The sequence below is a fragment of the Chroicocephalus ridibundus genome, chromosome 9 (assembly GCF_963924245.1).
Source record: "Chroicocephalus ridibundus chromosome 9, bChrRid1.1, whole genome shotgun sequence".
NCBI classification, from domain to species: Eukaryota; Metazoa; Chordata; class Aves; order Charadriiformes; family Laridae; genus Chroicocephalus; species Chroicocephalus ridibundus.
In genome coordinates, this window is record NC_086292.1 from 12,059,049 (window position 1) to 12,082,900 (window position 23,852).

At 40.1% G+C, this 23,852-nt stretch overlaps 1 protein-coding gene across 9 annotated transcripts in view; it reads right to left on the reverse strand.

Annotated features, from left to right (window-relative positions):
* The window catches only part of TENM1 (teneurin transmembrane protein 1), a 900,761-nt gene that overhangs the window by 108,438 nt on the left and 768,471 nt on the right, over nt 1-23,852 (reverse strand). For all 9 annotated transcript variants that reach the window (XM_063345747.1, XM_063345755.1, XM_063345753.1 and 6 more), the window contains 4 exons: nt 22,181-22,391; nt 18,682-18,783; nt 17,430-17,624; nt 13,904-14,104 (listed from right to left, as the gene is read on the reverse strand). In XM_063345747.1, coding sequence (XP_063201817.1) covers nt 13,904-14,104; nt 17,430-17,624; nt 18,682-18,783; nt 22,181-22,391 — 709 coding nt within the window. The remainder of the gene's footprint in view (nt 1-13,903; nt 14,105-17,429; nt 17,625-18,681; nt 18,784-22,180; nt 22,392-23,852) is intronic.

Genomic DNA, 23,852 nt, shown 5'->3' on the forward strand with positions numbered 1-23,852 from the left:
CCCAGGAGGTGTCCTACCAGGAGGCAATGAGGCACTTTAGGAGGTCAGGTCTTCTTCAGAGAAACAGGAGTTGCAGAAAAGTAGTATTAAATAGTCAGTGTCTTCAGAACAAAATGAGGCAATCTACACTTCACACAGCCTGACACCACTTCCCACAGCATTCTGCTGGAGAAACTGGCTGCTCATGGCTTGGACGGGCATACTCTTTGCTGGGTTAAAAACTGACTAGATGGCCAGGCCCAAAGAGTTGTGGTCAATGGACTTAAATCCAGTTGGTGGTCGGTCACAAGTGCTGTTCCCCAGGGATCAGTACTGGGGCCAGTTCTGGTTCATATCTTTATCAGTGATCTGGCCAAGGGCATCAAAGTGTACCCGCAGCAAGTTTGCAGACAGCACCAAATTGAGTGGGAGTGTTGACCTGCTTGAGGGTAGGAGGGCTCTACAGAGGGATCTGGACAGGCTGGATTGATGGCCCGAGGACAACTCCATGAGGTTCAACAAGGCCAAGTGCCAGGTCCTGCATGTGGGTCACAACAACCCCATGCAGCGTTACAAGCTGGGGGAAGAGTGGCTGGAGAGCTGCCTGGCAGAAAAGGACCTGGGGGTGTTGGTCGACAGCTGGCTGAATATGGGCCAGCAGTGTGCCCAGGCGGCCAAGGAGGCCAACAGCATCCTGGCTTGTATCAGACACAGTGTGGCCAGCAGGACTAGGGAAGTGATCGTCCCCCTGTACTCGGCACTGGTGAGGCCCTACCTCAAATATTGTGTTCAGTTTGGGGCCCCTCACTACAAGAAAGACATTGAGGTGCTGGAGCGAGTCCAAAGAAGAGCAACAAAGCTGGGGAGGGGTCTGGAGAACAAGTCTTACGAGGAACAGCTGAGGAAGCTGGGCTTGTTCAGCCTGGAGAAAAGGAGGCTGAGGGGAGACCTTATCACTCTCTACAGCTACCTGAAAGGAGGGTGTAGGGAGGTGGGGGTCAGTCTCTTCTCCCAAATAACAAGCGACAGGACAAGAGGAAATGGCCTCAAGTTGCACCAGGGGAGGTTTAGATTGGATATTAGGAAAAGTTTCTTCACTGAAAGGGTTGTCAAGCATTGGAACAGGCTGCCCAGGGAAGTGGTTGAGTCACCATCCCTGGAGGTATTTAAAAGACATGTAGATGTGGCACATGGTTTAGTGCTGGACTTGGCAGTGCTAGGTTAACGGTTGGGCTCAATGATCTTAAAGGTCTTTTCCTAAACAATCCTATAATTCTATTATTTGCGATAATTTGGACGCAATTACTGCACAATGATCAACTACTTCTACCAAAGGCAAAACTTCTCCAAACCAAGACAATTCTCCAAACGTTGTTTTCATTTTAAACCTTTCTACTGTAAGCTTTAAGCAGGAAACCTTTCTGATGTGTTGCCTCACAGATATCTAACTACCTTTCTTATCTTCTTACCACAGGCCACAACACATAATATAAAACCACTGGAACTAAAATGCCGTATCCTTACTGTTTGTTACTCAGAATGTTTCACCATCAATCTAGTGACAGCTTTAATTGCTTTCTGGAAATAATCCTACCATCATCTCATTGAACTTAGTTCTGATGCATTGAAAGTACTCTATAAATAGCTCTTCTGACTTGTAGTAGGAAGGCTGCCATTAACACTATTGTGTATCTCAAAATATATGAATGTAATTGCATCTTTTAAAAAACTGTAACATAGCTTCTGATAATGCTACACCTATTTGAAAGTATCTTTTCCAAACTGGAAGCCCCAATTTGCTTGAAAATTTATTTGTGTAGAAAAGTAATCAGTGGACAGACAGAAAGGTCCAAAGGACAAATACAGCAGAGGCAGGGGAAAAGGCAGAGAAACTTTTTTCCCATCTTGGATCTTTCATCACACATTTTTTTTCAGCTTTATTTTTCATCTGATGGAGAATATTTTCTTCCTGATCCAAATCCAATTTGTATATATAAAAAAACCTCACCCTTTATCGATTTCGCTGTGGTTCAAAATGGTATTTTTACAGTGCAAAAATTTAATCAATACAGCCTGATGAATCTGGACTGGTAATGGTAAACATACTAACAGATATTTCATTTCAGGCAGCCAAAGCTCTGGAAACTGATACCACTGAAAAGGATTACTCATTTGCCATCGGGTATATCTCTGTTTACCCAGCCATGGTTATTGGTGTAAAGCAGAATACAATTATGCTGTGCTTGCCACAGCAGGGACTTCAGCTGCAGAACCTGTCTCTTTCTTAGAGGTGATGTAGGTTGGCAGGTCGGACAAGGCCTTTGTGGGAAATGTTTAAAATAAAGGAGCAGAAATGCAACCTAATAGCAGGAAGATTAGACTGACACAAAGGTGAGGAGAACTACACAGTATCCTGACCGGGACATTCTCTAAATACCGTGTTTCCCAAGTAAATATGGAGTTTCCTTGTCCAATTTGGTCCTGTTTTATAATTTGTCTCCACTGTTTGATTTCAGGTTGTACATGTTGCAAAACAATGAGATTACAGTCATCACTGGAGATTCATACTCTGCCTAACAAGCTCTGAAATCCTTCACAATACACTGAGAACCACAAAAGGAAATGCCTTGCAACGTCTACCTTGTTCGATATTTTATTTGATCAGGAGACTAGTCAGAAAGCAGTCCAGAACAATCTATAGTGAGCAGTAATGAGTGAGATGAAAGCTATGAAAGCTATGCCTTTGCGTTCACTCATGGAGGGGAAAATGCAATCCACAGTTGTTGGGCTGAAAAGCCAGTTGTGTAGGAAAAATGGGAAACCTGTTGAGTGACAGACCGCAAGAATCAGGAAAGGCACGAGGCAGTGTACGATAATGATGAGAAACATGGAGAGCAACCAAATGGCTTTGTAGGGAAAAGGGAAACAGGTGAAGAGATGGCTCAGTAGGTACATTTAATACAGTTGTCTCACAGGTACAGCCTGAACCACTACAGCCTCAAAAGAAAATAAAAAATTTGAGACAACTACTTTCAGCAAAGGTTCACAAGATGGCCTGAGTGGATCAGGATACCTCTTTGTATAAGCACTAAATCTTTCGCGATACACAGTAGTACTATTATTAACACTGACTAGGGCTCTGCTCAGAGCATAAAGTTTTCCACAATTATTTAATTAGTAAATTTGATTAGTAATATTCACTAAAGAAGTAATGATTTATTTAAGCACTATTTGCAAAGAGTAGCCACCATCTTTAATTCACTGGCTTACAGGACCACCTTAGAATATGGGTCTACTCACAAAACTTGCTCCGGTGAGTGCTTACCTCACCCAGGTCAGGTGCTCTGTACGCTAGACGTACCTGCTGACTTCAGTAATGAAGACATATTTTACTCATATCTCCAAAGGGCTCAAAATGATGAAAAGGTGGGCACTGGTACTACGTCTCAACACATTACAGGAACCTCTATTCAGTTTCACCTGTGTAAAGGCAATGGCAGCCCAAAAGTGGCATAGATGCCACCGTTGCCCAAATTGGACATAGAGTTGGCACTCAGAAGGAAAGGGGATAGTGACTTGCAGAATCTACATCAACATGCTAGGGCTGGATGCTTTTAAAAGGACCTACTTCCATTTTCACAATGTTGTTTTTTTTTTTTTCAGCGAAGAGCCAGACTACATGGACAGACAGAAACACTGGATCACTAACACAAGCCCTAGGCACTCTGTGTTCCCAACAATCAATTTGTATCACAGTAAAGACTAATATGAGAAGCTGAAGGTCATTACCAGCTTCTGAGTAACATCTCAGGTTCACAATCAAAAGCAAAATCAGCTGAAGAGGCTAGCCTTGCTTCCTCTCTTTTTAGCAGAAATAAACAGTCTGTTGGACAAACCCAACAGCCAGGCATAACAAGCTCTTTCACAAAAGCAAGGAGTGCAGCCTCAATTAGCAAAAGTCATACACTGCTCAGTGACCGACTACGAACACTGCTTACACAGACAAGGAGTAAACATTTCTGTGTTCATTGCTGCATTTGTAAAAATGAGCACAGAGAGAGATGAGGCAGCTCCCAGTAAATAAACCATAGCTTCCTCTGTGTCAGCAGCAGGAACAGAAATAGCAACACGCATCTGGCAGCTGCTGTTCTGTCTTGTTGCTGCTAAAGCAAAGACGCAGCTCATGACTTGCATTTTTCCTGCACCAGGGAGAAGCAGCACCTTGGGCCCGTGACCCTGGATTTTACTTGAGCTCTGCTATCGCAGTCCTCCGCGTCCCCGCTACAACCGCCATAGTGCTTTGTCAGTTTTAACAACGGAACGAGCGTCCTTTATTATTTTGCTTGCTCTTGCTTCTACACTGCCTTCATTTTTCCACTAACTCATCACTTCTCCCTGGTCCCTCCTCGCCCGCGCAAACGCTGCTTTGCCGAGGCAGTTGTGTTATCCCCAGGACATGCTGCCCAGTCGCATCCTGCTCAAAGATGCCCGTCGACTTCTCGCTCCGCATTGCTGAGAGAGGCCCCGCCAGGCTGGACACCCTTCTTCAAGGCATTTGTGTAACGAGCGCCGGGGTGAGCAGAGTAGGAGCTGAAAATACAAATGTGCCACGTGAACGAACAGCTTCCCGCAGCCCATCAGAAAGTGATTTTGGATCGCAAGGTGATAGATGCTATTTTAAGAACCCGTTTATAAAATAGCCAACGCTTCCTAAGCTGAAGAGTGACATGCCTGAATGTATACTGCAGCTACAATGCACAAGGAGTTTTTGCTCTATCACCACTGAAATGTTCTTACATAATTACTGTAAATTTAAATTTATTTAAGAAGTGTTACACTTGAGCCTAAACATTTAAGCAAAAGTCCTTGAAGGGGGCAGAAACCAGGAATTCCTTGGATGTCTACATATGTAACCCTTGCAACAATCTACACAATCAAAAAGATTAAAAATGCAATATGCGGGAGAAAAGAAAGTTTCCATGATTTTGACTCTTATCAGTAGCAATTTCCTATTTTCAGAGGTAAGTTAAACTTGATACACCCTGCTGCATGAGCATATTGAAATGATAGCTATTTTTGTAGAACTCTTACCATGACAATAAAAAATTATTATAAATATCTGCTTTTCAGGGATCTATGCAATACATTTTGCATAACAGATGTTCTGAAATTCACCGAAGGACAAAACCTCTAGTTATTCTAGTGCTTTTTTGTAATCTTGCTCCAACAATTCCCATTTGTGCTTTTCCAGCTGTGAGGAAGGGAAGCTCCCTCCTAACACAAACCCCCTTCTTTACATGCTGGTGGTATGGATAACCTGTCAGAGTTTCATCACCGGCCTTCGCTTAGCAAATTAAAAATTAAATTTTGTATGTTGCTACTGTTCCGTTGCCCATCTAGGCTGTTTTTTTCCCTTCCACTGCAGCATCTGCAACACCAGCAGAACGTTCCCACAACTTCGCTTCCTCTTTTATAAAGGCTTCTTGTGGAACGTGAGCCTTTCACATTCAGAATTTCCACCTTGCTGTTTTCTGGGACAGAGTATTCACAAAAGTCCTTTCCATACTCTATCCTGCTGCTTGTTTTACTATGGCTCTTAATCACTGGCTAGTAGATTGACTACCGCGTAGGTGATAAAGTTGAGATGCAAAAAGGGAGGCAGTCACCTAGCTACAACTTTAAACGTCTAAATCCAAAATTTAGACCCTTAAACCCGTTACTCAGCTTACCTAATTTGGAAGTCCTTGAACGACTTTGGCACCTGAAGAGCTACTAAAATCCCATTTATTTACCAGGTTTTGCTACTAGATAATCACCCAACTGAGGTCATAACAGCCTTATGTTAAGCTCTCTAGTTTCACCATCTGCAGGATCTTATCCAGGCGTTGCCTAAGGATCCTAATGAGCCTTACCCTCAGAACAGATCTGCTGGAGCTGGCCTACCACAAACCACATTGAGGGGAACAGTTCCTGCACACAACGGGCTCCACATAGAGACACGCTGCCATGCATACAGAGAGGAAGGTCTCTTAGCTACCTAGAAGGTAGGATAAACAGTCCCATATTGCTGTCGCCAGAGCAATTTGGGTATCTTGCTCCTGGAAAAGGGAAGAGCTGCTGGGATCGAAAATGGGTCTGTGGATTCCACCCAGTGGAATAAGTAATACCTTTTTGTGAATTAGATCAGGATTTACAAAGGCTGACTTAAGTAAATTATGTTTACATTTGAATGAGGGATATTTCCAATAATTGCTGAATGAGGTGCAGACAGAAATAGATTAAGAATCTTAATTTTCAGGAAGAAAAAGGGAAGGAAAGAGCCATTATTTTTGGCACAGCTGCTAAATAAGCAGCAATCAGGTGAAAAACATCCCAAGTTTCCTCATTGTATATCTCATACCCTTGACTTATCCTGTTTCTTAAATCAATACATGACTACATCAGGTATTTCTGGTTCCCTCTGGACTGATTTCAACATGCAGGAGAATTAATTTTTATTGGAGTGCTTCTTCACTGTCTTAAATTTCTCATGTTTTAAATTCGCCAGCAACACATATTAAGTGTTCCAATCTTTAACTACTAAGTTTTTAATAGAAATCTTGCTCACCAGATATCTTTTTGCAAACTCTTGCAACTCTACAGGAGATACAAATCAAACTAGTCACACATCGTTTTTTTCTTTTCAGTGAAATATACAGTAGTAAGAAGTCTTTCTACAATGTCAGACAATGTACAGCAGGGGAAACTTCAATCATCCTTTTAATTAGCACAGCAGTAATAGTTAAAGCTCCTCACAAATTAAAGAAAGAGGACAGTTAGATGAAATTAAGTAAGTCCATCATTTCTTCAGAACAAAACAATGAAGGACGGTTATAGTGTAATTAAAAAGTTCTTGAGTTTGTTTTAAAATAGGGAGCAGAGTAGAAGTACCAGCATGGAACAGAGCAGTCCATAGAAAACGCATGACAGATTACATCACGCATTGAGGAAATTTCAAGGCTATTTTCACTACTGCGAGTTGTTTGTAGTGAATATCCTTGTCCTTGGCAAATCAGAATGACTGACACCCATAATTTGCAATTTCCTAAACCTGAAGAGTTTTCTGATTGCGATGAAACGGTTTTACCTAATTATTTTTTCAAGTTGCAGTTTTTGATGTTTAATTTTGAAACCAATTTGAGATGTCTTGAACTATATTAATATACTGTATTATGCCTTCATTTCTTTTTGAAGCACTTTACTTTAAAAAATGCATACTTCTAATGATTTTTAAATTACTCTACTCTGCACATACCAATTTACAACAATTACAACATTTTGCATTTTTCAAAGCACTTCAGTTTTAAAGAGGTTTTATGCTTCGCAAGATACCGAAGGAAGCGGCTGCTGATCCATTTTTACCCTTTGTAAAATTATCACCAATCTTGCTAGAGAAAGCTTAACCAAAAATAGATATGCTAAATATATACCATCTCCACATAATCATTTTAGGATGAATGTTTTTGTGACTAAGAACCGCCAGTATTCTTTTCCCAATCATAATTAGGTTGCTTCGGTGGTATAAATGGATTCAGTGGAATTATGACAAGTGTCCTGGAGTAAGGAGGAGGGAAACTGGCCTACTTTGGCTGAATAGAGTCTAGAGAAACGAATACAGGACAGGATGTCAGATGCATCAGCTCTGTCACAGATTTCATTACTTTTCAGTCTATAATATTTTAGGCATACTGCTGCAATTAATTAGTGACTCGGGCCTCGATTCTCACCTGAAACACACTGGGATTGCACTGGTGGCATCACTGCAGTTACACTAATTTATGCTAGCTAAGGCTCTGTCCCACTGAACAACTCCGTCATCCATTTTCTCTTAATATTTCATTCCCTTAATCACGAGGCTCCAAGTTAAAGGTGTTAATCTGAGAACAGGAGACGAAGTTTTTTGTTCAGTTTGTTGAGGCGGCACCTTCAATTAGCCAGAGCTTCCCCTTCTACCTGACATGAACAGTCAGTACTCACAAGTTTGATTTTGTCTTTCTGAAAAGCGCTGCCTACATGCCTCAAAGGGAGATGACTCATTAACATCAAGGGATTTTGGATGACAGCCTATAAATAAAGCAACAAAGATCCACAGACTGTAAGTAGAAAGTTGACTATATTGAAGTTCTGGTGACAGTAAAATAGTGTACTATCAGACTTCCATCCTACTGTATTATTTTGTCATGTATGCAGTAAATCACCCCCATGCCGCACAGGTCAACTGAACCATATGTTGAAGGTCTGAATAATAATGGATTTTCACACAGCATCATAACTGGATTCAGTATGGTGTGAAGATGCTGAGATTCTGAAATATTCCAAGAATGATCTTTTCCTGTACAGGTAGTTTTCACAAAAAATATTTTATAATCAGTCTCACTTGGAACAAAGTATGAAATTCCTATTCTCTATTCACATCTTTTAAAAGGTGGTGGTGGGGGGACTAAACGAGAATCAGAACCCAATCTCTTGCGTGTCTCTCTCGGGCGCATCCACTGTCAGATGGCTAAATTGGTAATGGCCAAATGTCTTTTTCTGTGACTTGCCAAAGGATGACTGGGTTAGGAAAAAACTAAAACTAAATGAGCAAAGTGATAAACAAGATAGTAAGGAATTAATTCAAACTGGCCGGCAGGAATTGCTTGAATAATGGCTGCAGCACCGATCCTTGCAACTGGAATTACAACAGCTATGTCCAAGGTACAGCATTTGGAAGAACTCAGCTGGAATAACTCTATGCTGCTTCTCTACAAATTTCTGACATTGGTATAATTTTGAAGCAGTGAAAACCATAGCTTGTTTTTGACCTTCAGTGTTCAAGCCAATTGAACATGGTAAATACACATCAGTGTATAATCATGTAGAACAGTTAAAGCACTTTGATCTTGTCCGTATAAAAACCCAAATCTTAGGTACAGATAGAAGGTAAGTGATTTTTTTTTTTTGTCCTGATGTGACATATGGCTGTAGAAAGGATACCTATCAATGTTGTTTTGACTGGTGTAGCTAAAGATCTGTCAATACTTTCAGAGTGAAATTCATTTGATGCTGCCTAAAGGAGGTAAAAGAATCAGATAGCATATTATCTTTCTGTATGAATGTTAGCCGATAGGAAGAGCATTTACAAATAGGCACGTAAGTAGCAAGGTAAAGCCTGAATGAAAACCACATCATCTTTGGGATAGGCAAATTGAAATCTGAGGTAACAAAAGAAAATGGCTTTTCATGGAAGTTGTAGGCTAGAAAGAGGCCAAATATGTCTGTAACAGGTATCCAGCTTAGAGTATCGAAAGGATGGATCTTAATAGAGCTGAATAAAAAGCCAACATAGCTTGTGTCCTACGAGTAGCGTAGGATTAGCAATACTAAACGTCTGAACAACTTTCAAGCCATACTGAGCTGCTCTTACTGAGAACCAATTCAAACATGATGAAAACATCCTGACAGCTGTTTTGGAGTTCTGTAAGAGGGTTTTCCAGACCTCAAGGGACGTCAACTGGCCATCAAGAACTTTGGATCTAGAAGGAGTATCTGGAGGCGATGCAGTGAGATCGGTTTTTGGCAGTCCCCAGGTCAGAGCAGAGACTATGCTGGACATCTGTGTTAAGCTGACTAGCCAAAACTGGCTTGGACAGTGTGGAACTGTAACAGTGTTGTGGCTCTGTTTCTTTTGGTCTTGAAAATACTTTGGGAATCAAAGCTGTGCAAAAAAAGTAAGCAGGTCTATGCTACAGCAGAGAAGGATCCTGGCCTCAGGCCTCTGATGATAACAATATGATCTTGAAGCACTTCAGAATTACCGCTCTTTTGGCTAGAAGCTGGTGTGATGGCCACATCAGGAGACGATGTCAATTATTTTGGCAGCAAGCATCTGCTCTCCCCAGCTCATAGCTGTTAACAGTATGCTTTGTAGCAATGCTACAAAGGTGCCCGATTGCCAGCTAATCCTCATACATAAAAGATGCTCAAACTGATAGGTCATGGAGGACAGTTTAACTAGAGCAATAAGTCAGATGGACTCTGGACTGGTTATATGGTAGTTAACTCAGTGCCACACAGCTGCTTCTCCACAGCCACAGTGTAAGAAACATCCCTAACACTGGAGCTACTTTTTGATAGAAGAGTAATCCTCAGCTCTGAACACAAACTGGGGCTGCCCTAGTTATACCAGCCTTTGTAGTACAGATGTTGTCTGTTGAATTATTCTATTCTATTGAATAAATTAATTCCTTAAGAATGTACATAAGGTATAAAGAAAAAGGAAGAGTTCTTCAGAGAAAACATTGCCAAAGTTCAACGGACAATCAGACGTTTATTTGCTGGGCTAAAAAAAGGGGCTAAAGCCAGAATTCATATTCCTATACAGAAGCCTCCAAGATGGACTCTGCGATACTTAGGTGGGTCACAGCTATGGCCTCCTCGTTTTGACAGTCCCTTTAGAAACCATGCCCCATGCCAGGGAAGACTAGAAATAAATCCAGTTCACGCCATTATTCTGCGCTTTTGTGCATGTGCGCCTTCAAATATTTATATAGAACTATATACACATTTCACCTTTTTTAAACTAGCCTCTTCTTACCAAACAATTAATTCAATCGTATCACAGTTCAGTGTTTGTTGTACCCAAACACCCTCAACATGCAATTTCATGTAGAATCTCATCTGAATAGTCCGGTAGATTAGAAAAAGACACTGTCTTTAGTACAGCAACTGTGCAGAGGAACAAGCGTACACAGGAGCAAGTAACCACTTGAATGATCAGCCCATACATCCTTAGCAAAATGGAATTTCTATATTTGTGAAAATTAAACCTGTTTCATAAGAAATACAGGAAAGATGAGTTAGTTAACATGTAGGTATCTTCTTTTGTCTTTCTTTGATCTTTGAATATTTAAGCTTGGAATTTCAGTGTTCCCTTGATGTAATTTTTCAATGAAGCAATAGAAAGGAAAAACACACAATTTATGTGGTGGGTCATACTTCCCAAAACGCCTACCCAAACCCCAAGAAATAGGTAATTCTTTTTCTGGCATTATTCCTGTTGTGGAGGTGGAGACAGAGATAGGGAGAGAGAGAGAAAGAGAAAGAGAAAAGGGAGGTAGTGGAGAGAGTGGTGTGTGTATGCGGCGTTATGAGAAGCAAATGGATTTAAAATATTGGCCCTTTTTATAAACATTAAAGACAGAAATTATAATGAATATGACCAAAGAATTTGACAGTCTTTCACCTCACAAAAAGAAACACAATTGTAAGACTTTTCACCTATTCGAACCAAGAGTAGACTGTGCACTTTTTAGGAGAGGGTCAGGCATAATTGAAACCATTTACCTAAGGACATAGTAGACTATCCTTCATTTTCAGCCTCTGCGAGAAGGTTGAATTTCTAAAAACTAAACAGAAATTATGAGTGTCAAGCAGAAACTGAAGGATGTTTTTTTTTTTTAATATGTATCCTACAGAAAATCAAACGGCATAAACACCACGGTCTTTTCCACCCTCAAAAATCCATGAATGACTCCAGATCTCAGGCTAGGGCTCCAAACATTGGCAATCCTTCAGGATATGCATGGTTCACACAGTCACCCTTCATCCCTCGTCCTCCATGTCCACAGTATTTTCTGCAGCTTGTAAAATGGAATCTCCTATTGTTTGAAGAGCTAGAGGTGGGCAGGTGGGGAAGGTATCTTAGAGATGGCTCATCTCTCTTCAGGCGTGCCACACTGTATCTGGGTTAATGTACTCAAAAGCATTCTGGCACCTTTGCTATTGCTCCGTTTTAAAGTACAGAAAGATATATTAATTTCTATTTAGGAGAAACATAAAGCTTAAAATAATTTGTCCTTTTATTTTGAAAGTATTTGGAACTTGCTGGGGAATGCAGAAATCATCAGGACAGGAGCCTATATTCTTCAAGGCAGTACAGAAAAGCAGATTTTCACAGTACTGACAATAATCTGGTACAGAGATGGTGGGAAAAGTGCAAGGGTTTGAGGCAGGCTGAGAGACTGCTCGTCTACCAGTTGCACAGCCTCCCTTGCTGTCTGATTCCAGACGAGCAGTCTGTGGTTTACCCTTTTCATCCTCTTCTTCGTACAGAACCTCATGATTTCTTCCATTCGCATGTGACAGCTCGTTTACTCTGACCTTGTTGACTTCCTCATCTGATGTTTTCCTTCCTCACTAAAATCAGACTTTACTTCCAGCATGCACAGCAATCACTGATACTATGAAGAAAGCCTCAAGCGCAAACGAACATCTACACTTCAGTCTAACCGGCGTATTGCCACAACAATCCAGTTTAACACCTATGAAGAAAGATATATTTGAAAGGAGAAATCTGAAGTATCTAACTATAAAGAGGGATACCGGTTGGTGGTTGCAAAAGCATTCTTTGATAACTCAGAAGACAGTGGGGATGAAGAGAGGTATCATCCCTGCTGGTTATGGAGGTAAGGAAAAAAGTTACCTTTCTTCTAAAAATTAATCAAAACAGCTTGGAGGTGAGACAAACATAAAAATTATGATCCAAGCACACAAGATAAAAGCGTCGTCACTGCAGTTATTTATTAGCTCTTTGTTCCCTTACTTAATATCTAACTGCTCCATGCAGCTGACACAACAGACCTGTTGGAGATGAACATCTCTTTTTGAGCTACAATAACGTTGTATTATAACAGAATTAGTTTGCATATTTTAGGAATAAAAAATTAATACATAGCTAGCACCTTTCCTAATTATTTGCTTCATTAATGGAAGTACTACTATATTACTAACCTTCAGGGTATATTTTTAACAAATAATAAAACACATGATAAAAATGCAAGCAACCAGACTTTTGCTGAAAGCCAATAAAAAGTCAATTCTTATCAAAGCAGGTACCATATCCAACAGTGGCAGACTGAAATTACACGCGTTAATTTTGGATTGTAGAATGAACACAGCGTCTTTGTAACAAACACTGAAAACTATTTGCAGGTCAATATCTTGTTGCTTTAAAAGTTATCGTGGAGTGGGACATTACATAAGTCGCAACTTAAAGATCATAACCATACACTTTAACGGTCTGAATGGAAATTTATACTGTTCCAAGTGTTCTTTTGAATGATGATTTCTAAGAAAAATTGGTGACTTGGACGATTGGTTGTATTCCACAGTATTCAGCAAATCTGTCACCTGGATCTATTCTGTACTGGGATGCGCTACTTATCATTCCAGATTCTGGTTTTGTGAGCTTTATAGGGGGAAAAAAATAGTAGCACGTACATTGGTAATGACATGCTCCATTACAGGGTAAAATGTCCAGAGTGCATTCATTTTAAGAAAAGGAAACGTAAACGTACAAAGCACATAGGAAATCCATTTCAACTCTTAATCAAATTCAGTGGGATCAAACCTTCATGGTCCTCTAAGAAAGAAAAGAGTTTTTATCCCAGCATGAGAGAAAGGATGGTCATTTTGGTTTAAAGATTTTTTGATAGAGCCTTTTTCCTCACCAGTCACTGCATTTAGACCATTATTCTTTCTATATCCTCCCAGTGTTGCAGATTCCCTCATTGCATGAGCCTGATAGTGCTCAACATCTCATGCGAGAGTCATGCTTAACTCCAATCCATGCCAGGAGGCACTTGCACTCTTGCAGAAAGTACCGTTCTTGCTGGCACGCCACCAGGCAGTCAACATCCTTGTCACAGAGAAAAAGCCTTTCTGTCCTTGTCAACAGAAAGCCAGTTGCTGCCAAGCCCATAAAGTGCCATGCCACAGCACCCCTGCTTCATCCCTGTCTTGTTTTTTAAATTCATACTAGCACTGTAATAGTAACTACTTACTTTCACGACTCAAACAGAAAGCATAGGCATTGTTGAAGAAATAAAATCTCCAGCATGCATACCTGTTGAACAGTCTGAACCCGTCCACTGCGGCTCGCAGCTGCAGAGTCCCGTGTCCAGGAGGAAAGTCCCGTGCCCCGAGCACTGCTCCTGGCACACGGGAAGCGACGTCTCACAGTTCACACCGCCCCAGCCCGTGGAGCAGTGACATTCCCCTTGAACGCACACGCCGTGGCCGGAGCACATCGGATCCAAGCAGTCCTCTGGAAAGCAGGGAATATACAAGTTAGAGCACCTCTACAGTGGTTTCCTAGTGAAATACATCAGGGATTCAGATTAATTTGGTGATTTTCGTGCAAATACCCAAACTGAAGTGATGTTAACAAACATAAGGAAAAAAAAAGACTATGCTAACATCTGTGCAAGTATAAGCCAAAACCAAGAAAACAAGAAGGCATGTAGACTGTTAGAGATCATATGATTCTGCTTGTCAAGGATATTGTCTTATTTTAAAACGTTGATGCCCAGGACAGATCTACTGGTCCAAGTGAGTGCAGGTTTGTGCTTCTGTAGCAGGGCTGGGAAAGAACTGGAGCAATTAATAATTACTTCTGCAATTGTGCACTGTGTTTCCATTTGGGTATTTGTGCTCTGTGTTTCATTTACATCTGGGAAAAGAAAGATCTATTCTTTCACCTTCCTGCGGAAATTTATCTCTACAGCTGAAAATTTGATACAAAAAATACGGCCATCCACTAACCCTGAGTAGTGAATCTCTGACTGAATGCTTGCTTTAAAAAAAATCTCATACACTCATAAAAAGTATGTGCAGGGCAATTGCAGATAATGAACAGATTCATAAAAGTCATAACGTACTGATGAACAATTTGCAAACAGACAAAGAGCTAAATTTGTTCTCAATTTGGATAAAACTATTCCTAGTGAAAAATTCAGGAGCTCTGTTGAAGAATTTAAATCAGCTGGTTAGTCCTGTATAATCAGCATATTCTCTCATAAACCCCCAGCATTTCTTTAACAAGACGGATTTTAAGAAGCACACAGTCTGCCTTCTCTGGAGGCTGCAGGAAGACCGCAGAGCTGAAGAGGATTTGTGGGGTCCAAGCACGGGAAACAATTAGCCAAAAGCCTATTCACGTTAGATCATGCTTCAGACTGATGTTAGAGACACTTCGAAAGTTCTTGTATGTATTTTTCAAGTATCAGCACAAGCATTGTTTTAATAATGAAGTTGTAAACTTAACAAACAGTATTCTGTGCTATACAAATGAAGAGATGGCTCTCTGCTTCAGTAAGGGAAGGCTAAATATTTCAGACATCGAGATTAACGGCCTCCAGTTTATAGGACCTTTTGACCTAAGAATGAAGAAGTGATGCTTTATCTTTTGAGCTGCTATGCCACCCATTCAAGATCTTATTTCAAGATTTATGCTGTATCTTTTTCAGCCTTCCAGGCTTGTGCACAGCACAATGTAATTCTGAAAGAGGGGAATCAGTGTTTCCCGACAATGCATATCTTGCTAAGCATAGGACAAAAATACTCGGCAATTTTCTCTCATCCCGACACACCTCTTTATTTTGCCGACCATTTAAAAATAATTGAGCGGCTCCATAAACAGTTTAAAAAGTATTACTCACTTCAGTAATGATAATCTGACAGGACAAATTCAAGGGACTCCCATAGCAATATGCTGTTCCCTGGATAGTACATCTGTTACTGTCTGCTATGGTAACAATACTGCTATAATACTAAACTCATATGTACATACAATAATGTAATCTGAATTCCTGACAGAATTACTTCTAGTACCGCACAAGTTACGTTGTACAGTACAGTAAACAGAACAGTCCTGTCATGCACACACTGTTACAACAAAACCCCACTGTACTTGGTTGCACAGGTTTGTATCATCCACCCTATTTCTACATAATTCCACCTTCCTTTAAAATTTAAATATGTCTCTTACTTTAAAAATCCAATGTTTTCACACTCTTCGTTTCAACAGCTGTCTGAGTACATTTATCTCAATTGTTTTTTTCAACCATTTTGCAGGACCACGTTTTGGCAAGAAACAAAGCAGCTGAGGAGAGCAGCCAGCCTCTCACCAGCTACAGGCTTCAGCATCATGGCCTCGGTCAGTAAATCCGTGTTTTACTTGCCGTTTCCCATTTGGGTTTTCTCGCTTTTGTCCGTTTCTGAAACTACCAACACCGAATATGTCAGCAGCATTCTCTTGATCCTCCCTTTAGAAACCATACCAGGTTTGTCAAATCCATCAAATCCATCCTGGACATTTTTCTGACTACAGAATTCAAGCCACATAAAGAGCCTCTTCTGTGTGCTACTCAAAAGAATTACCTAAGATCTATATAGCAGGAAGCACAAAGTATGCTGTCACTAGCTTCAGGCTAAGGGGACTAGTGAAAAATCAACAAATCAGGGCAAGCATGAAGCAGAGTTCTGCTTTCCGAGGCCATGCACAGAGGAAGAAAGTCAAAGCTGATCAGCTATCTTGGAAACGCTAACAGGCAAACGACTGCTTCTTTCTATAGATGAGGGCAGAGACGCAGCGGTACTATAACCAGCAAAAGTACAATTACTTGTCCTCAGAATTTCCCACTTTTTATTAGCCAAGCCTTAAAGAATGCCCATTTAGTGCCCTGAACACAGGCTTCACAGTAAAAATGACATATGATAACAGAATTACACAATATGCTATGGTAAACCGAAACCGTTTGCTGCTCTTTTGGCTTTACATTGTCGGTACGTTCTTCACAGTAAAATCTAAGATGTAACAGAACGAAGAAAGGGAAAAGCTGATTACAATCTTCTGATTACTGTGGAGAACTACCACATCATATTTTGTTTAAATGATCTTCCGACTGCCATACCCTTAGCTTTTGGCCAAATAAAACAGTCGGCACAGGCTGCCTGACAGCGTGTGCTGAGGGACTGAGCGTACTGGCAGCACGCAGGACTGGGAACGCCGGCCACCCTTCCTGAAAAAAGTGTCTGGAGCCTGAGAGAGGAAAAGTGGAGACAAACACATCAAGATGGTCTCACAACTTTCACACAAAAAAAAGGAACCCTTGCTTGCTGGGATGTTTTCCAGGAAACTTTTGGAGCAAAATCTTCCACCCGCTTCTGTTCTTGCTACTGAGATTCAATGGAGGGAGGGAACTGAAATCATCCAAGAACTAGAGTCCTCCTGGACTGAGAAACGAAGTATTTCACAGGACTGCCCATGCCACAATTATTTGATAGTCTTATTAGACAATGTTAAATAATTTTGATCATTTTGATCATTTACGATAAAAATGTGAATCTTGGAAATTACTTATCTTTTGAGCTGCTACAGGCTGCCTCTGAGACCTGAATGCCTTTACCTTTGATAATTTTCTATCTTAATATTACTTTCTATGAGACAGTAAAGGTGCTTTTGAGGAAAACAGCACTGCTTCACAGTAAACTTCTCACATCTATGTGAGTTCTTAACTGCCTTAAAACAGGTTTGGAGATGAAAGACAAAAATCAACCCCCCTAACTATAGAGAGGGAAACTTCACACACCTTCCTCACAAATCTCTCCTTTGTATCCAGGGACACAGATGCAGACGCCCATGATGCAAGTGCCATGGCCAAAGCAGGTTGGATCAATACACTGTTCTTCTGGAACATCACACTCTGGTCCTTTCCACCCGTTTCGACACACACAGTGACCTTTCTCGTATTCTCCATTGCCGCTGCACAGCACTGGGCAGGAATCTGAAGAAGACAGGTTGACCTTTTTAGTGTATTTACAAACTTACATAGATTAACATTTATTGCATTTATCGTTCTGTAAAATTGCTTTTCCACTCCAGCCCCCCGATCGAGGCTTGTGACAGACAGAAATCTTTGAACTGGGTAGTGCAGCAGTAATACAAGGTCCTTGTCTCCTCAGTCTGCTTCACTAGAATACCTTAATTTTGACCTGAAATGGGATAGAAAATAAAAATAATTCCCTCCCCTTGACTGGTCGCTGCAGAAAATCTGCAGTGATGCCTGCTTATGATTTCCAGTAAGATTAATATTTCTTCCCTGTGAACTGAAGCAAGATACTGCCCTTTTCTTCTTCCTTCCGAGCAGACTTAACATTCCTGAAGTTTTAGCCATTACTGATCTGCACGTAAACCAGCGATGCGGAAGATTAGTTTTACAATCCAGTATCAATTTCTGAGCCAATCAAGCTCTTAAAAAATAAAGTCAGTCCTAAATTTGAGGAAACACTGGAAAAACATGAGAACTTCCAGACATCGTATGCAGTAGATGATGGCTAATACTCACAGAATTATCTGAAACAGAAATAAGCTCACTTACAATCTTTTTAGCAAGTTTTTTGCCCCAAATGCTGGAAAACAGTCTCTAAGCTGCTTTAGGTTTCTTTTCTACACCCTATTCAAGTTAAGACCACAGAAGCATTTGACTGACTCATGCAATTTTCTCCAAAGTGAAACTGTTTTGTCACTTTTAAATAACAGAAAGCATTATGCTAAGCTAACACGCTTATTAAAAAATGTATTTTATAATCATGCCGTGGATGCGAAGAGGGATGGAGGAATCTATTAACTCTGAAAGTCAGGGACGGCGAAGTGGTTGATGCATCTTAGCTCAAGTACAGCATAAAAAAACCTTCTATGTGTGTGCTCGTACTGTATCTGCCATCTGGCTGGAAAAAGGAATTTAATCTCCTTTAATCACTTTGAATCTTTGCAAGCCCAGCAGTCACACACCATAATCACAAGCCCTGTCATGCACCGCGGGTCAGTTCATATGAGATTACCTTTTGCGCAATCAGGACCAAGGAATCCCGGGAAACAGTGGCAGTGCCCCGAGATACATTCTCCATTCCCATTGCAATTAGTAGAGCAGTCATCCAGGATTTCTGTTTATTGAGAGTTGTGCACAAAGAAAAATAAAAATTGGTTGTATTTGAAATGAATGGCATCTTCACCTCACTCTGCAGGACACATCTCAACATACAAATAGGTGCAGAAGCAGTAAAAGGCCCATTTTCATTCATAGGGAGCATAAAACAAAATTCCTGTTCAAGCAGCTTACAAATATTAGATTTTGTCTTGACAGCTTCAAGATAACAAGTGCATCATTTATATTACACCAAAAAGCTTTTAAAGTAAGTGTTCATGTAAAATTTACCACCATTAAAAGCACTGCAAGAACCAGAGTATTTGCTGAAAAATGTCCACCTTAAACACTTTCTCTTATTGCTGAAGTAATTTGTTTGAAACCTGTTTATAGAGTAAATTGCCTTCTATGGTGTTTCACTTGAACCTTGTGAATTGAATTCCTTGGAGGAGGGTAGGATTTCCACTTCTATACAATCAGGCGAAGAAAAAAATAGTCTTTTGTACAGTGATGAAACTCAGTGCAATAAAGGACTAAGAACTAGATTTGAAGAAAAAAAAAAAACACCACAAAACCCACCTTCAGTTCTGATCTTAAACTTGCCCAGCTCTGGACAGTAAACCACTTAACCCCACACATCACAGGACAGGCTCATATCTGCACGTGGATTGGCTGATTTTATTTTACATACGTATCTCCTGCGGGAATTCAGTGGATTCCCTGATTCATATGGGTTTTACGTAAAGAATACGAAGCAAATCCAAGGCTAAGTTGCTCCCACGTGAAGTAGGTCGCTGTCAGGCCAGCAGCAGGACTGAGGGTCTCCGCAGCCCATGCAGGTACTGGGCAGGACTGGAGTGGGGCTACAGAACAGTGGGGCCCGAGGCTGTTTTATGGGCACATGCGTTCATAGATGCGGGGAAGTACCTCTGGCCATAGAAGATAGGAAACATGACTCCTTTCCCACAAAACAATAACTGTTGAGGAAAAAGAAGAAAACCCAGATCCTTTTGAAAAGTATCTGTCCCTGGCAAGCGATTTGGGAGGAAAAACTTTTCTCAAGAAAGGGCATATCATTGGAATATTTAATCTAATCAAATCTGATATACTTTTAAACTCAAACGTAACTTGTCAAAAGATGGATTAAAAGCACATACTACAACTAATATGAATAACTGAAATAAGTTTATTTTGATCTTATTTGTGGGCACTTGGGCAGATAAGGATTGGTTCCTCTTGAAAACTCCTACCGTTATTTAAAAACGTTCCTTTCAGGCTATCAGCAAAGAACAGGCATTTGATATGTATCTGTTTATCAGATATCCACAACCTGTACACAGATCTCTGTTTCAAAGTCAAAAAACTAGCTCATTTTCAGAAGTAAGTTTTTTCACAGATATGCTGCATGTTATTATTTTTTACATATTACTGTTCATTATCAACTCTTCTCTTGCTCTATGTGTACACTTGCCTGTCTTCTCAGTTTTCCAGAATCACATGGTAAATGACCCCTACACGTTGATCTGAAATGGTTTGAAAAGTTCCCTCCCCTCGATGGAATCTCCGGTTTGGGCTGGCCTTTATTCAGTCTACGAAAGTACTTGAGGCATGCCAGATTTTGCATGCAAATTACCCCCGTCAAGGGAAAGTCTGATCAGAGCTCTAGCTAGAGTGTCAGCAAAATCAATTTTATACATAACTAAGACTGAGCAACTTGAAATACTACTTAACAGATGCCCATGAGGAGGGCATGACTGCTTCACACAGCCAACAGCATCGTACCGCAGAGATGCATCCAAGCTCTTGCTCTATTCTGAGTGTTTCAATCTGTGGTCTTGGTTGATTCCCATCCCAGTCTAGGGTAAGGAGTACGGCTCAAGGATTATTTTTTTTGGGTGGAAACTCCCAAAGAAACAACCAAGAACCACTATGAGAAGATGATACACAGGTTATGAAAACACAATAGCTAGCGCTACTTTCAAATGCATCAGCAGCAGATTCTTGCAGCATGAACACTATTTTCCCCAAAACAGAGCCATTTCTGAAGTAAGAATAAGGATTCCTGCCTGCACTGTGTCTCTTACTGTTCCTCTCTGTAAGACCCAGTCTGTTCTGCTTATTGGCCAGAGAAAGGATGAACAGCTTCTTTTTCACCAAACGTAGCAAGAACAAAACTGTAGTGTTCAATTTCGTCTTTTTATTTATTTATTTCTTATTTTGGAGTGGTAAGCTACTTAATGATGAAATATTGGTTAAATCCTCCTGTAAAAACACTGCCGTCTTACAGTAGAAATAAACAACGAGGCAGGTACTTGGATTCTGATCTGGACTGGAGTTTGGCCAGGTTTTATGCTCTTCATAGAGCCATCTGCGAAGAGACTTCAAAAATTGCTTAAATATTTTCTCATATGGCATTGAATAAAGGCATTTTTTCTTGCTTGCAAAAGATTCGCTTTTCTGAACAGAGCAAGTATGAACTTTTAAATAAAAAACAGTAATTACAATTCTATCTATCTCAATTTCTAAATTATTTTCCTGCAAGTCCTACAAAATCTTGGTATTTGAATCATACTGTCCTGCTCTGCAAGGTGTTCACCATCAAGTAAAAATAGCCTCCAATTGTTCTAAAGAGCAGATGGCATGTCCATTACTAGTAAAGACATCTTGCTAAACATATGGTAGAACAGGTTAACTAAAGGGCATAGTGGTTAAAGTCTTGCAGCAAACCCAGACTGTCATAAATACAACACTTTACCTAAATTTAAATTCCAAAGAAACCCTATGTGTGAGAACTGCTCACTAACAATACCTAGAGCTGGAAACATTTGTCCGCCTATACCTATTAAAAAAGCAGTAGGGATCTGATATGCCACCAGGACACTGTCTCCTACATTTGTCTTCTGTGTTCCAAACAAAATGGTGCATTTGAATAACTGTAGAAAACAACAGCACCCATCCATCAAACAACAATCACAACCGAATCCACAAAAGCTGCCGTTTAGATTTTCTGACTGACTAAAATACTGAAAATGAGAAATTAAAGCCTGGATAACTTTTGTAGGATTTATGGTTCCGATGTAGATAGAGAGGGGGATAATCTCTTTTACTTTGAGCAAGACAACACCAGAAATTACTCAAGCATTTCAGCTATCATATAAAAATCTTAACACACATGAAAAGTTCACACTTAATTAATTTGATAACCTCCATCTTTAATATACAAGCGCAGCTATTTGCCTAATATTGGCATAAACATGAAGTTGCTCCACTGAGGTTAATTAAAACCTGAAAAGCTAAAACAAAACATAGTTCAGAGAATACTTAAGAGAAGCCGGAATCAAGGTCTATAATTTATTTTCAAATACATCTTTCCAATGTAATAATCCGAACAACCATTTTATTGTAGTTGTTCTTACCAATCGCTGTAGTTAGTACAAACACTTGCTCCACCTTCTTTCCGTCATTGTAGAATGCCATATGCCAAGCTCCTTGGTCCATATACTCAATGAAGCCTGTCTCTTGCAGTGAAGTTAAGATCAGATTCCTGGGAGCTTGCTGAGGCTCCTCTGAGTTTTTTGGTTCTGGTTTAATTAACTGTTTTCCATCCATCAGTTTCACAAAATCAAACTGAAATAATAATGAGGAAAAATTAACCACCTAGCAAATTTTTATGAATCTACTCTGCATGTCTCATTCAAACAGGAATAAGCAGTTGAAATCTTAAGCGGACTTGCCGGACTAAGTATTCATCAATGTGAATGTGTGTGATACAGATGCATAGCCTGCTCCAGTTAGCTTCAGTTTCCATATAAAAAGCATTACAGTAGGTCAGAAATCTGGCATCAAAACTTGCTGCCGACTATGGCAGGGAAAATTCAGACTTGCTGCACTAAATACAGCAGATTTACTTCAAAAATTACATCTCTTTAATGGTGATAATTCCAAAATTCCAAGGTGTAGTGCCTACATTATGCAGTGAATAACTTCAAATGGCAAAAACAAATTAAAGAACCTATTGTTCTATATCAGATTTTTAAATGTTTGTCCCTCGATATAAATACTGTATATTAAAACCTAAATACACTTTTTATTTATATTTAATTTTATTAATACAAATAAGTATATATTTTTTACACAGAAGGTCTTAAATTTCTAACCAAGTTGATGCTGAGAACTTTTAAGTCCAGGTAGCTTCAAAGCATCAGAGACATAAACCTTTTTATGAATCCCTGTTCAAGAAATTTATGTATTTCTCTAGTTTTTTCTAAGCATTCTGATTTTCAGTAAAGTTCAACTTCAGCTCAACTGAAGACCCAGCTTCAATTAAAGTCAATGACAGCTAAAAACTTTTGTTTCTAAGATCAAAACTCTAGTAAATAATTTTTGAGGTCAGACAAGATGATCTTCAGAAGTCCTTTCTAAGCAATCTTTCCATGATTCCATATAAAAAAGTTTATCACACTCTGCAGAGCGCGATCCTGCTATAAGAAAGCTGAAAAATCTATTATCCATAGAAATGACAGCTTCATGTGCCAAGTGCGTTAAGTCTAAAAAGAAAAAAGTCAAATACATATTCTTACTGCTTAGCTAGGATTTCTCCCGCAAAATCCCTAGGAGTAAATACTCAAAAATAATCTTAATATTAGAAACCAGAAACAGATAGATTTTTTTCCTTCCCTATTAACTCTTTCTACTGGCTATGTAACCTGTTTATTTGATGATGATGATGTAAAAAGATTAAAGCATTTTCAAATGATCTGGTACTTCAACCCCCTTCCCACCCCCCCCCAGAAGATGCTGGAGCTACAAAGCAGCGCAGTGTGTGCCTGTCCAGCCTCTCGGGCAGTCACCTCGCAGCGGTCACAGCTGCTGACCTTCCTGGTACAACACTGTCCCTGCCTCTGAGAGAGCACAGGCTGAGGGTATAGCTAGACCGCAGTAAAAAAAGGGATAAACGGACTGCTTTTTGTGGTTGCAGCCAGTCCCTTCCTCCCTCCCTGCTTGGAAAGTGTCTTGTGAACATCGGCATCCACTCCTGTTTGAAAACATAATATGACAGATAATAGAATAATATGTATTATTTCTGAT